The following is an 18,961-nucleotide window of genomic DNA, read 5'->3' as shown; positions in this document are numbered from 1 at the left end:
ATGCGCACAGCATCGACTCAGTAGGATGTAGGACCACTGCGAGCGGCGATGCACGCAGAAACACGTCGAGGTACAGAGTCAATAAGAGTGCGGATGGTGTCCTGAGGGATGGTTCTCCATTCTCTGTCAACCATTTGCCACAGTTGGTCGTCCGTACGAGGCTGGGGCAGAGTTTGCAAACGGCGTCCAATGAGATCCCACACGTGTTCGATTGGTGAGAGATCCGGAGAGTACGCTGGCCACGGAAGCATCTGTACACCTCGTAGAGCCTGTTGGGAGATGCGAGCAGTGTGTGGGCGGGCATTATCCTGCTGAAACAGAGCACTGGGCAGCCCCTGAAGGTACGGGAGTGCCACCGGCCGCAGCACATGCTGCACGTAGCGGTGGGCATTTAACGTGCCTTGAATACGCACTAGAGGTGACGTGGAATCATACGCAATAGCGCCCCAAACCATGATGCCGCGTTGTCTAGCGGTAGGGCGCTCCACAGTTACTGCCCGATTTGACCTTTCTCCACGCCGACGCCACACTCGTCTGCGGTGACTATCACTGACAGAACAGAAGCGTGACTCATCGGAGAACACGACGTTCCGCCATTCCCTCATCCAAGTCGCTCTAGCCCGGCACCATGCCAGGCGTGCACGTCTATGCTGTGGAGTCAATGGTAGTCTTCTGAGCGGCCGCCGGGAGTGCAGGCCTCCTTCAACCAATCGACGGGAAATTGTTCTGGTCGATATTGGAACAGCCACGGTGTCTTGCACATGCTGAAGAATGGCGGTTGACGTGGCGTGCGGGACTGCCACCGCTTGGCGGCGGATGCGCCGATCCTCGCGTGCTGATGTCACTCGGGCTGCGCCTGGACCCCTCGCACGTGCCACATGTCCCTGCACCAACCATCTTCGCCACAGGCGCTGCACCGTGGACACATCCCTATGGGTATCGGCTGCGATTTGACGAAGCGACCAACCTGCCCTTCTCAGCCCGATCACCATACCCCTCGTAAAGTCGTCTGTCTGCTGGAAATGCCTCCGTTGATGGCGGCCTGGCATTCTTAGCTATACACGTGTCCTGTGGCACACGACAACACGTTCTACAATGACTGTCGGCTGAGAAATCACGGTACGAAGTGGGCCATTCGCCAACGCCGTGTCCCATTTATCGTTCGCTACGTGCGCAGCACAGCGGCGCATTTCACATCATGAGCATACCACAGTGACGTCAGTCTACCCTGCAATTGGCATAAAGTTCTGACCACTCCTTCTTGGTGTTGCATTTGCTCTGTCAGTCAGTGTATATATACATGAGTAATGCTTCACTTAGAACACATACAGTATTACACATTATATCAAGGCATAGAAATTTTAAAAAATCTATCAGCTGTCAGTTTAACAAGTAGGGCCTAGCCTAACTATATAATTTACACATCAGTCTGAAAAAGAGAGAGATAACATGAGTTCCATATATCTGGGAGTCAGAGCTGTTCTCCAGTCAGACATTTCATTACAATATGTTGAGAATGCCCTCTCACTATCAAAATTACTGACTTTTTTTTTTTTTTTTTTTTTTTTTTTTTGCTAGCGGATTTACGTCGCACCGACACAGATAGGTCTTATGGCGACGATGGGATGGGATAGGATAGGGCTAGGAGTTGGAAGGAAGCGGCCGTGGCCTTAATTAAGGTACAGCTCCAGCATTTGCCTGGTGCGAAAATGGGAAACCACGGAAAACCATCTTCAGGGCTGCCGATAGTGGGATTCGAACCTACTATCTCCCGGATGCAAGCTCACAGCCGCGCGCCTCTACGCGCACGGCCAACTCGCCCGGTTCATTACTGACTGATCACGAAGATATTCTCCAAGGTACTCAACACTTTTAAACCATGAGTTCCACCCGGTGATCACAGGAATAGGGAAGAGTTTAGCTTTAGTGGGTTCGTCTTCTTATTTCTGTTTCAAGAATTGAATGTATACATGCTTTCTCTTCCGTGTATTGATGAAGATGTGTTTTGCCTGTACAACACATTGGTTCAAAGCACCAAGTTCCACTGCCCATACACTGCTCACCAAATTCAGTTTATAAGCCCAGCACTGCGTGTGTACTAACCCTTCTGAAACTAAAATCCTAAATGCGTTTATGCACTTGCCTATGTTCCGTGCTGAATCTGAAGTTACAGAAACTACATTCTGGTACTGAATTTCAAGTTTGTGAATTACATTCATAATTGCCTGTGAACATCCTGTAGCATTAGCATTTGCAATAACTTTCACTCCCCCTACAAATAACTTCTGAACTGTTCTATCGCCACAACTAAGCACTTTAACCACAACCATAAACATACATTGCCCTTCTCATTATCAGTCGTTTCATCCCACAGAATTGAAACTCTCTCATCTTTCACAGCTTCTTTTAATCTTTCCTTCTCCTCTTTGATGATTCAAGGTACATAACCTTCCCGCAGTGTTCCAGCTGTGGGCAAGTCTCCAGCACCTTAAAAAATCAATAGGCCTAATATTAGAGGGCTCTTTAACATCATTTGAATGAACTAAATGATTTATAATTTTAAGTAAATGAGGACCCTTAATGCATTATCATAACCTCAAACTTCTTCCTAAGAAAAACTGCATAGTACTGCACAAACCTGGTATATCTTTCTCCATCCACTCTCTCACCTTCGGATGATCAACTTTTTCCAGTGGAGTATTTGCCCCCATAAAAACTTGAGTTGTAGATAAAATGAATTCGTCTTTATCGTATTTTGCTCGTTTTGCCGCTGAACTAGTGTCTGTCAGACTAGCTTGTCTTCTGATGCCTGCCGTCGTTAGCGCCTTTTCCTTGTTGTTCTTATGTGAAACTCTGTTATTAAAGTGTTTCAGGCACAAGTCTTTCTCTGCCACTCAATTCGCACATTACTGTACATGCATATCAGTATCTTTCTAGTTTTGCCAAACAGGTAAAATCCTTCTGATGCAAATTCTACTTCTCAATCAAAAACTGTCACAAACATTTTATAAACTGAGCAAAAAATAGGAAATTAAATGCACCGATCAGACATGCAGTTTTCAACAGGCAAGAGGACACCATCACCCCGTCACGTAGTTATGAATACAATACATTCCTCCCTTCCCAGGAAGCTAATTTAGCGATAATCGATATACTATATCTTCGAAACAGACTTTCAACGTATTAGGTCGTGTTACGTACATGTAGTACGTGTTGAAGAGATGTTAAGTACAGAACAAAAATGGCGAGCCGGTGTCCGGTCGTGAAAATTCAATATTAATACTTTATCTTAGCTTTCGATATACACTGACTGAGCAAATGTCATGAGATAGCAGAGCACTGATGCGCAGGTGTGTTATCTGCGCACCACACGCCCCCTGTGCCAGTGGCACTTGTATAGGAGACCCTGTCAGCAGTGGCTGTGCATGTGATAGGGGTAACATGGAACGTCGTCATGAGCTGACACCGTTTGAACGGGGTATGGTGGTCGGTGCCCGACGGATGGGAAGTGCGATTTCGGAAGTGGTGCTAGAATTCGGCTTCACATGATCAACCGAGTCCAGGGTGTATCGTGAATGGTTGAACGCGGGTGTCACTGTCCACAACAGACGAACGACCGGCCGTCCAGCCACCCTCGATGACCGTGACCGGCGACATCTGAGACGGCTTGTCAATAATGCCAGATGGGAAACCGTGCAACAAATTACGGCTCAATTCAACACAGGCCGTGCTAGGCACGTCTCCCAGTGGACAATCCGTAGGAACATGGGTTCTATGGGGTATGGGAGCCGGCGCCACACACGGGTGCCACTGTTAACCGAACGTCATAGGGCACGACGACACGCATTTGTCGCCAGTCACCAGGATGGACACTGGAACAATGGTCGGATGAATCACGATTTCAACTGCACCATGCCGATGGGAGGCGCCGTGCATGGCGCAGACCACATGAAGCAATGGATCCCCCTTGCCTCGAAGGTGTGGTCCAGGGTGCTGGTGTCTCTGTTATGGTCTGGGGTGAATTTTCCTGGTATGGAATGGACCCCCTAGTTGTTCTGGAAGAGACTTTGAATGGTACGCGGTATGTTGAGCTGCTCGGAGACCATCTTCACCCATTTTTGGCCTTCCAGCGCTCAGACGGTTCTGCGGCATTTCAAGATGATAACGCGCCGCCACATCGCTCCCACGTCGCCCGGAAATAGTTCCAGGAACATGCAGCGGAGGCTCAACGACTGCCATGGCCACCCAGGAGCCCGATATGAACCCTATCGGGCATATCTGGGATGTCCTGGAACGCAGGCTCCGTGCACCCACGAACAGACCAGCATTGGCGGCCGCTCTGCAAACGATTTGGTGTCAGCTGCGTCCAGAGGACCAGCAGGGACTTGTCGACTCACTTCCACGGCGTCTCACTACAGTTCGCAGGGCCAGAGGAGGCCCCACACGCTATTAGGTGACTAAATCATGACATTTGCTAAGTCAGTGTATATCGAACAGGTATAAAGTTGATTGTGGCATCGATTATCGGATTTTATTCCCACAAATCGCCTCGAATCTCCGTCGTTAACTTCAAATGATGCAATTCCTAATAATTTTGTAAATTATTTCGAGATATTGCTTAGATAAACAGTTTTACGTTTCTGAGCCAAATTAGTGAAATTTTGCAAAAGATTCGTGATTTTGCACTTTGCTAAAAACAGGTGCCTTTACTCATAAGGTACCATTTCACACAAAATGGACAAAAATATTTTTAAATACATAAAACACCGGCTGTGTGGCTTTTGGTACCTCAGGTGGTATCGGGTACTAAAGATGCAATCATCGTCTGGATGTTGCAGCATTTCACGAATTTTGGCACAGTAGTGAGGAGTAGCTGTAAAGGTGGAAATCCTGATTCAGCGAGCAGGCTGGGAATGGGGCTAGTACGGAAAGCACCGGCAGCTAGCCTAACTCTACTATGGTGAAAACTATCTAAAACGTTTCAGCATAGTAGTCCATTTGGGATAGAATCATGACCGTGTAAAAACGTGACTGCACAGTCACCACCCCAGGAGGTGCCGCTGAGAAACTTAACTCTTTTGATGCCAGGCTGTACTGTAGTGGTTGCACTAAAAATGCCAAAACAATTTTAATGAAAATGCACTCACTGAGAGAAAAATTCTCTTACTTACATTTTTGGAGGTAAATCCCAGTTTTTTTTCCGTAGAACATAGATGAATAAAGAACATGTGAGTAGGACTATAACTGCAATAGAGTTTCATTTTCTTCATTTAAATGTGTACGAATTTGATTACTTTTTGAAAAAATTGAATTTCAAAATTTTACCTAATTTTTAGTGTATTTTTTATCAAGGGTATGATACTTTGTGATAGTATTCACCTAATTTTGAGATAAAAACTGAAGTTTTATGCAAATCATGATAGTACCTTTTGAGAATTACGAATTATTACAAAATTAGGTCCACGCAGGTTAATTGCACAATAACCTCTTCTTTACTTCCAACACTTGGGAGTCAATAAATTATCCTCTAATGAATCACTTAATGTCAAAGTGTTGTGCATTTTAATCATCTTCCATATAGTTAACCATCTTTACACTGTTACAGAGTTATCCGTGGAGCAGAAAGAGGTGAAAGAAGGTGCTGGGTGGAATGGGTCAACTACGATATCAAAAATTAATTTAAATTTTTAACATAGGTTATATTTCTTTTAGAATCTCAAACTTAACAAACTTTTCACTTGGTGAAATAATAAAGTAACAGGTACAAATAGCAATCTTGAAACAAGAAACCCAAGATTAGGGAAATTTACAGATTTGGGGCTTCAAGCCCTTAGTTTGCAAATTCTGAGATACCAGATCCAGTTTACAAAACTTTGCAAAATCTCAATTTTTAGACAAGAACTGGAATATTCCAATTTAGGAGCCCATTGCTCCAACAACTTTACAGCCTTCCAGAGGCGCCCCTCAATATTGCAGTTGAATTCAGAAAACACAGAAAAGAGCTACATGTTCTCCAACTTTAACAAATTTCTTACAGCCTACTCAAGGCAACATTACGTCACAATCTTACAATCTCTGACCTCTCTCGGCACCATTTACAATTAACAAAAGTTAGTACACAGGGGTATCTAGTACCCAACCTACTGGGCCTTTGTAGAAAAAGAATAGGTTAAATTAACGGCCCGAACACAAACTGAATGCCAAGCTATGGAGGTGACTAGAGTGAAGGTTAATTTTAACACTTTACCAAAAGAGAAAAAGTTACAAAATCATAGTCACCTCAAATTAAATTGAAGGGGAACTCGAGAGGGTAATGCACTCTCTATCCCCGATTTACAGTTTTAAGAATTTATGAAATTTTACATCAGCTGAATGAAAATTTACATATTAGAAAAGGTTGGTTACATAGTTAGAAATTAGAACCTTTCCCTATGATAAGTTTGCGGAGACAGCTAGAAAGATAGAATATTGGTGGCCATTACCTGGCTGTTGTTCTGCCTGCCAATGAATGAGGCGTAATGAAACAATGTAGCCAGGAAAGCCTCAGCTTATATACCCGAGGGGATTGTTTGACAGGATTCTGGACTAATCGGGACATGCCCTCTCAATTTTATTGGCAAATTCAAAAGTTACACCCAAAAAGCAACAAGAAGCCTGTGATAGGCTGAAAAATAATTACAGAAAATTCTTATTGGCCAGATTCAAAACTGGCAGAATGAGAAAGAAGTGTTACGAACTTTGAAATATATATAAAAAACAAAAGAAAGTTAATTTACTTGAGAAAACCCATGAACACAAAATTTCTTTCAATAACAATTCTTTTACCTTGCACCAGAGTGCATGACCTAGTTTTTGTAATGACATCTATGGAGAAATGTTCAAACTTCTTGAAGTAAACGAACACAAAGCAAATAAATCCAGTCAGTTTAGGCAACTTCACAATAACACATTACTCAATACTTCAATGGTGACATCTTCAGGTCAATGTTCCAACTTCCTGCCGTAGCAGTTTCACATTTTGTTGGATAGATAGAGTTCATTAAGGCACTTCTTTTGAATGTGTGGAGTTGAGCTGTACCTCCCGGTACAAACACTATTGGAGGTAAATAAACAAACGAATAAACACGCGAGATAACAAGCAAGTGGCACAAAGCGCCAGAGATCACGGCCACCATGCGCGAAACTTACAATGCGTAGAAAGAAAGCTTTTATAAAACTTCACTGATATCGATATTGCCAGGTTATCATTATTTCCAGAGAATAAAAGCTTCAATCTTTCCAGCAATAGTGATTATGCTGCCATCATGCGGCAGGAATTGAAGATACTGGCGAAAGAAAAACGTGGCTGACATATCAGCCCCCGGCATTTTTTGCAGCAGGTCACATGGCCGACAGATCGGCCGCCCGCCACTATAAGACATAAGCCTATTTAGTCTCTTCTGCAGGCTACCTTCAACTGATGGATGCGGGGATGGAGACCCAGGAAGCGGCAGGTGTCTACCGCTGGTAGGGCACCGTTTTGCAAGCGGAGCTCTGGTTCAGGATGCCAATCTGACGTTGGCAGAAGTATGCAACTGAGGTTTTCTCCACGGAGAATCAAAAACGATATTGTAGGACCCATCTGCTGACTCGGGTAATAGCTTGCTGTAGCTGTCTCTCAGCAAACGCCATCCTTCTGCAGCTGTAATTTAGAGCTAAATCGTCAACATACAGCAACGGAACGACTGTGGGCCCAGCAGCGGCAATTATGCCGTTGATAGCGATTGTGAAACAGCACGATACTCGGTATAGATTCCTGTGGTACTCCATTTTCTCAAACGTAATACTGAGAATGATTCCCTATTCGGTCTCTAAAGAACTGAAAGGCCGTGAAGTTCTCAATAAACGTAGGTAAATTACCCCGAAATTTGCACTGGTGTAGTGTGGATCTCTCTCTCTCTCACTCTCCTACAGTCAAATCGTTTCACTTCAATTTTCTCTTGTAATTTCATATCGTATAGACTCAAACTACAGCACCTAAAATGAAGCTTCTCATGCACTCAACTACAGGTGGGTTTGTACAAGACAGATTTAATATTCACATTTTTATACATGTGTTTGACGTTTAAAAATCAAAATCACACCATTTCTGAAGATACCCATAGTCTCAGGATATTTGAACTTTCAACTTATTAAGAACCGTAATATTCAGTATATATAGTACATGCCATAGAGATGTTAAGTCATCATCATCATCATCATCTGTTTACCCTCCAGGGTCGGCTTTTCCCTCGGACACAGCGAGGGATCCCACCTCTACCGCCTCAAGGGCAGTGTCCTGGAGCTTCAGACTCTTGGTCGGGGATACAACTGGGGAGAATGACCAGTACCTCGCCCAGGCGGCCTCACCTGCTATTCTGAACAGGGGACTTGTGGAGGGATGGGAAGATTGGAAGATAGGCAAGGAAGAGGGAAGGGAGCGGCCGTGGCCTTATGTTAGGTACCATCCCGGCATTCGCCTGGAGGAGAAGTGGGAAACCACTTCCAGGATGGCTGAGGTGGGAATCGAACCCACCTCTACTCAGTTGACCTCCCGAGGCTGAGTGGACCCCGTTCCAGCCCTCATACCACTTTTCAAATTTCGTGGCAGAGCCGGGAATCAAACCCGGGCCTCCGGGGGTGGCAGCTAATCACGCTAACCACTACACCACAGAGGCGGACAGAGATGTTAAGTACGAACCAAAAATGACCAATAAGACACTACTAGGATCTGAGCCCACAACCGTCCGAATTTGTATCGGATGCTCTACCGATTGAACTATGGTGGCCTACATCATATCCGTTCTGTTGGAAAGGAAGGATGTGAGCTACAAGTTTTCCACAACTGCCAGTACAAATGCTGCCAGTAGCCTGCTATGGGCCAGATTACAACTTCACATTTGATGTTTTGGAGTGTTTGCTGTTCAGTCAAGAACGGGCATTGTCGTGCAGAGTACTCACCCTTCGCGGTGGAGTAGGCGACGATGATGTCGGAGTGAACTGGTATGGTGTAGGAGCCTTGTGAACAGTCAGTCTCTGTCCTGACTTTCACACCACTGTCTCCTAGAACACCACGACAAGCCTGCAACAAACACATGTTGAATATTGACTACCACAAACATTCTCTACAGCTTGTGAAGCACAGCGTGCCCACCAAATTCAGATTTTAAAATTCCTTGACATTTCCCAGTTTTCCATCCACAGAAACCATTCCTCCCTCATAAGTGTGCAATGTAATGAACATTAAATTTCAAAATGTAAAGTTGAACCTAAAAGTCTAATTAAATTAATTTTAAGATAAATAATGGAATACCATTACAACTTCAGTGAGGAAATTTCTTCACCTATAGCCACCAAAGACTGTCAAAGCTTCTGCCATCACCCTCCTCTTCTTTTCTTCCAATTCTTACAGTGGTAGAGTGTCGGCCTCCGGATCCCAAGATAGCAGGTTCAAACCTGGCAGAGGTAGTCGGATTTTTGAAGGGCAGAAAAAAGTCCATTCGACACTCCATGTTGTACAATGTCGGCATGTAAAAGATCTCTGGTGACACATTTGGTGTTTACCCGACAAAATTAATTAAATCTCAGCCATAGACGCCCAAGAGAGTTTCAGTTTACTCGGTCTGCCATCTAGTGGGCCTAGAGTAAAACGGAACGTCGAAATTGACGAGCAGACAGCCAGATGGCGTCAAATTGAAATGTCTGCACACGGTAGCTGAGGCCATACGATTACGATTATTATTATTATTATTATTATTATTATTATTATTATTATTATTACCAACAAAGCAGTCTCTCTCTTCCTTTTCTGCAATGCACTTTCAACTTCTGATGCTTCACTTTACTCCTTTTGACTTTTAAACATATAATGCATGAGCATTCCTTGCAGCATGGAGCATGTTCTTCCGTTTTGACTCCAATGAAGTTTGAAATAGCATCATATATTCTTTGTGCTACAAGGGATTCTTGTAGCACGTTCTCTACTATACTTTCTTTATTTATAGAAAAACCGCATTCAAATGAAATGAAATGGCAGATGGCTTTTAGTGCCGGGAGTGTCCGAGGACACCGCATTCAAATAAAGAATTTCCATGGAACAACATCAGTACCATTTTCAGAAATGAAGTCAACTTTTCTGTTTTCAAATTTACTGTTCGGAAAACAGTGAGGACCAAATGTGATCTATCCTCTCATCTTTTGAAGACAAAGAATTCACTAATTCTTTGAAGATATCATTCTCACACACAAAAGTGAACTTCCTTTGTATATGATCAGCTTCATTACATGAGATCTGTTTTTATTCAACACAGGCATTTAAAGCTATGGTTAGCCATATGCTGCTAAGCGGTTGTGGTTGCTTGACTACACGTGGATCAAAACAGTCGGTTTATATGCCAGAGGTGACTGCTCCAATAACTTCTTGTGCAAAGCTACCATTCCTCTTAGATGATCTGTAAAAGACACTAATACACATCTTATCATTTAGTCCAGGAGTGCCAAGAAGTGCTGCTTTAGAAGCATTTCCTATGTCAACTTTAGACGTAAGCACAAGATTTTCTGTACTGTCTAAATTAATTTTGAGGATGTTTCCTGAAGACTGCAACAATGCAGACTTAACATTGTCATTACACTTTTCATTGTTGCTACAAGAGATTCATACAGGAGTGGTGGAAATTGAAGATCTGTCTGAAACTGTTTTAGGAATGGTTCAAAATCTCCAACAAGTGATAATAAAAATAACAACTTGGCCTTAAGAAGCTTATCTTTAATAGATTTTTATGCTACAGTGAAACCTCTTTAGTGCAATCCTCATTAACACGTTTTCCCGCTTATCACGTCGTAAATTTGAAGTCCCAATTTTCATCGTATTAACTCTCTATAAAAAATACCTCACTTCTTGCGTCATGGATTTTTGCTATTAACATTTAGTATGATCACATTTTTCCTAGCCCTGAAAATGGTATTTGTCATCCTTTGTGAAAGAAAGGCAATTTCCAACTCGGGTAATAGCCGTTGCCACAGTTGCATGATTACAAAAAAAAGGCCCTACATTCCTGAATTTCACAGGAAAAGTTGCACCTTTGTGGAGCAAGCTGTTAGCGTCAGGAATGTTCAGTTCTGCTTGCCGGTTAACAGTGAGATTGCTAAATAACACAGTGAGCTTACTCGTGCTGTATTCTGAATTCCATTCAGAAGTTAGTAATTTATTTTGTATTGAGCAAATATTTTGTCTTGTGATACGGTAGCCTATACTTGGATTAAGAACATAATTATGTGAAATTGACCAGCATGGTGCATATTTGCCTTGAGATAGCCTAGTTATGGAAACTCACTGCTCCGAAACAAAAGGCTTCAACTAACATTTGTTTTAGAAAGAATGTGATCTGCAATAATACTCTGATATTTTTATTGACCCCTGGGCACAAGTTTTCATATTTGTTCTCATGTGTTTTACACACCTTTTAATACTTTCCTCTCATATTTAGCAACGGTAGGTATAGTTTTCACTGAACCCATGGATACACGACGTAAAATGCCTTCGTCAACAAGTATAATTAAAGAACCACGTAATCGATACTATATTTTTTGCGTTGGGCTAAATTAAATATACATTATCACTCACAGAACATGTTTTGACCACTTAGTGGTCATCATCAGCTGTATAAGGAAAACTTAGATGAAAAATATTGGACAATAAGCACAAGTGTTAATCTTTAGGTTATGGAAAAAATATTTGCTGTGTCGATTGTTTGATTGGTAAAAGTTCTTTGGTATCTTCTCTGTTATAAAATGGCGGTCATCTGGTTAGGGCAGCTTGTCTCACGTTATCATATCTTGGAAAGATGTTTATTCCACGTTAGGTCGTGCACAAAGACAGATCCCCAAGGCAGTTCTTTTGATTCCGACTTGAACACAGCTCTCCCTTCCATCGCATATATTTTTCATCCTTGTCACTATCTATGCATTTACTGCTTTTGATCTCATAGCTTCCCAGATCTTGTTTCTACGAACACTGTCATATGCCTTCTCTATGTCCATGAAGGCTTTGAGCAAATCTTCCACATACTTATAGTGCCGTTCTTCTAGCTAAAAGAAAAGACCAACACAAAATGAAGTAGGCCTAATATATTTTTTCCTTGCAAGCTCTTGTATCATTCCCCTCCCCTCCAAATGAAGCAATTTCCTTAGGACTGGCATTTTGTGAAGTCAATGTAACTGTAATTTTACTAGTTTTAAGTACAGTAATTTGTAATTTTAATTGATTTTTCTCAGGTAACAGTAATTCAGCCCGATTAGTTTTTCTTGCACTTTTCCCTTCACTGGTTATTTCATAAGAAATTATAAAATTGACTGGAGAGCAGGTGATGTCCTGTCTTACCTGGATTATAAATATCTTGGGTTTGCCAGCCAGAGTGGGACATTTGTCTTCCAGGAAAGGCTTCCACAGCTGCTGGACGGAATAGGCCTCATCTGCAGAGTTTAGCTCATCCTCTTTACCATGGGAGAGTACGGCGATCAACAGACAGTCCGCGTCCGTGTGGTCGGCACGGGCGACTACAAAAGAAAGAGAAGAATGTGTGTTCCCTTGATGCCTGTAAAGCGATTAGTACAGCAATACCTTAAAATGGCAGTGCTATTCGATGACGTCATACCGAGGTCACACACACTGATCAGTAACTAGCTCACAGGACAACCATCTGGGCGAAGTTATGCGACTCCCCAGCTACTTTCCGCCAATATTCAGACAAGCTGTTTTACTCGGGATGCAGCAGTAATCACATCTACCGGAGATGAGTGGCAGCCAAATCACATCAATTACATCACAACAACGGTCAATGTAAGGCTATTCTTGATCAGTTTTAGGAGCTTTCGAAATTGTAGGCCTTCATATTTAGTTTCCTTCCAACTCTGGGAAATTAAGCGGAGCATCTAATGTAAAAGTTTCTTCTTTCATGACTCCCTCTTGTTTTATTCTTCAAGTGATCGCTCCTTTACGATTTTTACTCATTTTTAAGATAATCCTTGTCGATATGGACAGATGACCACACGATTTTACACCTTAAGGCAATCATGACTAAAACCATCGCTACTTAACATGATTAATCAATATTTCTACGTTAGCAATGCTGGGCGTTGATGTGGACTTCAATCAATATTCTAAAGGCTAATGCCTTGTCACTGCAACCACTCTTTTCTTTCACTGGCTGTTCGTTTCAGTTCCATGTAATTGTCACAACCTAACCTCTTCTTGATGTCGTCCAAACACTTCATTCTAGGTCTTCCTCTCCCTTTCTTTCCCAGTACTTTCCCTTCAAGTATGTTAGTGATGAAAGTACTGTCTCTGATGACATGTCTAATAAATTTTTATTTCCTGTTTTCCATTTCGTTTAAAAATCTTCTCTCTTCTTTAACTTCCCTTAAGACTTCCAGGTTGGTTTTTCTTGCCGTCCAGCTCGTTCTGGTCATTTTCCGCCATATCCACATTTCAGCAGCTTCAAGTCGATTCCTTTCTAATTTACCCAGAGTCCAACTCTCACTTCCATACTGAAGTGTACACCATACAAAAGATTTTGCAAAGGATTTTTCTGACATCTATATTCATGTGTGTGCTGGTTAAAATTTTTTTCTTACTCATAAACGCTTGTTTTGCCAATGCTATTCTTCTCTTTACTTCCAGGCAGCATCTATTATCCTCTGTTATCATACTACCAAGATAACAGAATTGTTTCACTTGATCAATTCTGACATCATCTAAATTCATGTGTTATCACAGCCAGTACAGTAAAAATGTGTAAGACATAAATCATTGGAAATGTAATTCTATATAATGTTAGCTATATCCCTCTGACAGTCGCATGTCAACCTGCTGCATAAACACCTATTAACTGAGGGGATCAGCCTGACAACTTAATCCTACTTGAATTTTATACGGGAGTATTGGATCAACAAGGACACAGTGACATCACATCGCAACAGTGTTCAGTGCAGACACACAGGGACACCGGCTATCAATTAAGTAATACCTGGTTGCCAGCCATTAAGAATTTAGTAGGTAGTTCCCTTCCCTGTCCTTCTGCTATTGTTATTTCGTCTCGGGTGTTTTCCAAATTCATACGTTCCTCGTCGCCAGATGTTTCATTCCAGGCTTGTGTCTATATCATACACCTGTCAATGTCATATGTTACGTACAAACGTTATATGAACCGCTTAGACTGATTCTATGGTTCGGTCAGCTTCCGCTTCGAATGCTAGCGTTGTGCCACGTCCTGGGAGCCATCTGGTGGTGAATGAACGTACCATTTCCACTTCTATTATAACGTCTAAACTTTAAAGAGTCATTGTTTAAGAAGCCTTTCTCGTGGACAGTCGAATTTTCCTCTGAGGACGCAGAGCACAGTTCTCTGCAAAACGTAAAGAATTTCACCTTATTTTCTTGACATGGCATAAGCCCAAAAGCCTATACAGAATCATGTCTATAAGAACAGGCCGTGAAAGCATCAATGGCAACATATTTTTAGAGTTTTCAGAGACGCTGAGGTGCTGGAGTTTAGTCCCGCAGGAGTTCTTTTACGTGCCAGTAAATCTACCGACATGATGCTGACATATTTGATCACTTTCAAATACCACTGGACTGAGCCAGGATCGAACCTGCCAAGTTGGGGTCAGAAGGCCAGTGCCTCAACCGTCTGAGCTACTCAGCCCGGCTGGCTACACATCCAGATGAATCTATATCTGCATAATGCTACACGAAAAATAAGTTATTATAATGTAACCTATGTATATATTTATAAAATATATCATGCTTCCTGTCCAGCTATCACAGAATTTTTTAAAGATTTCCCAAGCTAGCAGGGCGTTGCTACTGACACTATGAGTTGCACGCAAGCATTTCAATAGCAAGCTTCCTAGGTAGCCGTAGTCGTTATGGCGAGATTGTTTGATGCTGCCACGCTGTTATTTATGGGTTCAAGTCCCAGTAGTCCAACATTTTTTTACCTTCTAAATGTTAGTCAGTGGGATACTACAGGTGATAGTACACATTTCCTAATCATTAGTGTGTGTGTCAAAAGCTTGGATTCTATTCCAAATCTATCCTCAACACACATATGGAGTAAAGGCATACAACGTCGTTCATCGTGATTCGTCCGACGAATAAGGACGCAAAAGAGGTTATATTTCTTTGACTTCATAACAACTTGCTACTAAGTATTTATACTAAAGTGAGATAAATGCTTGCCAGTTACTATTCTAACATTGTCTTGGAAAAAAGGAACTAACTACTTATTAAATTAGCAACAATAAATGGAATAAATAATAAAATTAATGATCTTACGCCACATACAATGGCATTAATTAGGAATATAAATGTAACTTTCACCGTAATGCGCATTCTTCGTAAATAGTATTAGACAAAAAATAAAATTATACCATGTGGTAGGAATTACTTGATAAGATACATAATCTGAACTTCAACTTTTGTGTCCAGGTTACATTTTCTGTCTTTTTATTTTCTACAAAAATTTCTAAGTTTCGTTACATAGTTAATTACTTTTAACATTTCATCGTTATGGTAGATTTCAGTCCTAATTCTGTTTTTGACCTAAACTTCCACATTATAGCTTAATAAGAGTCTGGTACTGGACTCGTAGTAATACAATTTCAAAAGGAATAGCGCTAAACAAACTAAAACATCAGGGAACACGTATACCACCGAGCTAAATTTCACTTTCAGTAATCTTATTACCAACGCAATAAAAATGTTACTACATCTTCCGCATAACAATACCGTCATTAAATCCATTGGTAGTATGCAAGAAAATATTTAACTTCTAGTTTGCAAAACTGCAGCCTACGCATCTGGCTGTTCATCTGACAGTCGTAGTACAGGCCGTAAGAAATATTTTATTTATGGTCTGGTTACACCAAACAGAGTTCTGAATCCCAGTTAGTTTGGATGACCACATGAAAAATGGCTGATCGGCATCAGTGCGTAAACAGCCCTGATTTTTTTTATATCCATGTGCTAGTTATACTCCACAAAAACAGAGAAGAAATATAACAGACTTTCATAAATATGCATACAAGTTTATTTTGGCATGACACTTGGTGATTTGGATTAAAAGTTATGTACGTAGCAAAAATAATAGGGTTCGGGTTTATGGAAAACTGAGGTCATTAGCGTTTGGTATACCAATGGTGTGGCGTGAACCTAAAGACCACACTACAGATTGCTATTTTTGTTTATGCAAAGTTGCCGGTGTAACGAGAAAGTTTTTTTTTTTTTTTTCCACAATTTTGCTTTACATCGCAAAGACACAAATAGGTCTTACGGGAACGATGTGATAGAAAAGGCTAGGATTGGGAAGGAGGTGTCAGTTGGTCCTAATTAAGGTACAGCCCAAGCATTTACCTCATGTGAAAATGGGAAAGTACGGAAAACCATTTTCAGAACTGCCGACGCTGAGTTTCAAACCCACTATCTCCCAAATGCAAACCAATAACTTTGTGACACAAACCGTGCAGTTACTTGTTTGGTAGTGCTTTAAAATATCCCACTAATTTGGATTCTATAATTTGTCCCATTCTGCACAGTGAGAAGTGCCTGTTCCCTCCCAGCCTGAAGATCTTGGTAGCGACAGCAGTTCAAGCTCAAGCATTGAAGAAAATGAACCACGGTCATCAGACATAGACTACGAACTGTTGAACTTGAAGACTCAAAGCAGACTCTGCAGTTTAAACAGGCAAAGTTAATTGATTTGGTAAGAGATTCATACCGTCCGAAGAGGGGCTCGAAATTACTCCCTTCGAGATTAGAGGTAGGTGGAACATAAATGGTGCATATGTGGTGATCTAAAAGTGCTCTCTGTTCTTCTAGGACAATCGGAATTTACCAAAGATCCCTGTTTCTTTTGAGAATGGGAAAGTAGGATTTAATCACAGCATTGCGGCAGAAACAATTTCTCACAAAGGAGCAATTTAGCTCCTGGACAAAAATATGTGAAGTATGAACCATTTGGTTTCTCCTAATGTCCTCCTTTCACCACTCCATATTAAATTAGGCCTGATGAAACTAATTGTTTCTGCTGTGAATAAGAACTTTCTTGTTACAAAGTTCCCACAGAAAACCTGTATTCTACTCAATTTCATCATAATGAATCAAGTTGCCTGCTTCACTCCCTATAGAATAAAAATAATATCCTTGTACATGACACTTATTTGTAATCACATCTAGACAGAAGACAAAATCCTTGCATCCAGACGGAAAGAAGGCATCTAAGTGAATAAAATGTGATCTGTCATTTCAATGACTATGTTTGTCCAAACCCATGTCCCATTTCTCTATGAGGTCGGGTATGAGGTGAGATGAATCTGTCGTGACGGGATTTTTATGAGATTCCCTTCCTAATGTCAACCTAATCTGAGGAGTTAATGAGATGAAATGAATGACGTGATATATGATAGTAGGAAGAAGGTGAAACCTGGTGCCAGCACACAGTCTACTCCTGTTGAATAGCACCAAGGGGTCTGCTCAAGGCTTAACGCCCCCTTCCGACGCACGAATCAAAATCAACAGCCTTCACTCCATATGAGCACTGTGGAGAGGTTTGAAATTTAATCCAGGCTTTGGCACGCAATCTAGTTATTAGAAATTGTATACCACCACCTCCCCTACTCTGCCGACCAACATTCTGATGGTGAAAAATTTTTCAACCAACGGGACTCAAACCGGTTAACCATGGTGTCAGACCGTTTAGACTTCAACGCCTTTTCAATTAATATAAGCAGGGGTCGAAAAATACTGGGCGCCCAGTCGCCATGGCGCCTGAAAATTTTTACCTGGCGCCTGAATTTTCAAATTCGGTTTTTAAAATTTATTTTTTGAAATCCGGAGTTCCCTTACATGTACTTTCCCATTACTTTACAAAGTAACAAGTCGTGTGGTGTTTCACATTTTCTTCTGTAGCTCATGTATTCTAATATGTGCAATAAACATTTTCTGTGCTTTTGGCAGAGTCTTGAATTCTGTACCTAATTGCTCTTCGTACCTTGGAACTGGACGTTTCAGTTCTGCGCGGGAGCTGCCTAGCGGTCATGGGAGATATCGTTGTAACCCATCAAACAAGTATCCTTTCATGTGAACATATCGTAACACATCGAGTTCTATTACAGATGATCAGCTATCGGTAGCCGAGTACAAAGATCAGACCAGAGATGTGGAGAAATGCAGAGAACTACTACGTTAAATAATTCCACAAACACTACATTACCGCCTTCCTTCCCGTGACTAGCCGTTCCTCAACTATTGCCGCCAAAGCAGTGCTGATACTGTAAATTCCCGTGGAATTCATTCTTTGCATTTAGAACATACAGAATGACGTGTTTATCAATTCTTGTATTTTCACCGAACAATATTTATACTTTTAATTTAATTACAGCATTTTGGTATTTATCCTGTGCGTTATGGAAAATTGGCAACGTAGCATCAGACATCGAAGCCCGCGAACTCGGAAGCCATTTAACGCTGGTGTATTTCACGTTTCTGTGTTATACTGGAGAAAATCGGCAAACTGAAACGAACAAAACCGCACAAATTGACTGATGCGAGTAACAAACAGTGTACTCTTTCAGATTTCTTCGTAAGTAGGGCCCGTAAATTTAACACAAAGTGATACAGAAGGGAGTGAATGTGAGAAAACACTTGATGGAAGTGCCGACTGTAGAGTTCAGGACGACAATGACCAGCGTGAAATTTATGGTGTTCGAGGCAATGATAAGTCAAACATCAAAAATACGTCGAGATTTCAATTTTCAGGCAAACGGAAATTTCAGCACTTTCAGCGAAGTGCGTAAAGAAAATGAATGCTAATATGTCACAGCATATGAATGCATTGTTCATGGCATCTTATCATATTGCAAAAAATAACAGACCCTACACTGATTT

At 41.6% G+C, this 18,961-nt stretch overlaps 1 protein-coding gene across 3 annotated transcripts in view; it reads right to left on the bottom strand.

Moving 5' to 3' along the window:
* Positions 1 to 18,961, bottom strand: part of LOC136882280 (caspase) — a 40,538-nt gene that overhangs the window by 3,716 nt on the left and 17,861 nt on the right. For all 3 annotated transcript variants that reach the window (XM_067154833.2, XM_067154835.2, XM_067154834.2), the window contains 2 exons: positions 12,398 to 12,573; positions 8,980 to 9,100 (listed from right to left, as the gene is read on the bottom strand). In XM_067154833.2, coding sequence (XP_067010934.1) covers positions 8,980 to 9,100; positions 12,398 to 12,573 — 297 coding nt within the window. The remainder of the gene's footprint in view (positions 1 to 8,979; positions 9,101 to 12,397; positions 12,574 to 18,961) is intronic.

Source organism: Anabrus simplex, chromosome 10 (genome assembly GCF_040414725.1).
Source record: "Anabrus simplex isolate iqAnaSimp1 chromosome 10, ASM4041472v1, whole genome shotgun sequence".
Lineage (NCBI taxonomy): Eukaryota > Metazoa > Arthropoda > Insecta > Orthoptera > Tettigoniidae > Anabrus > Anabrus simplex.
The sequence above is the reverse complement of the archived record's forward strand: the minus strand, read 5'-3'. Positions and strand labels throughout refer to the sequence as shown.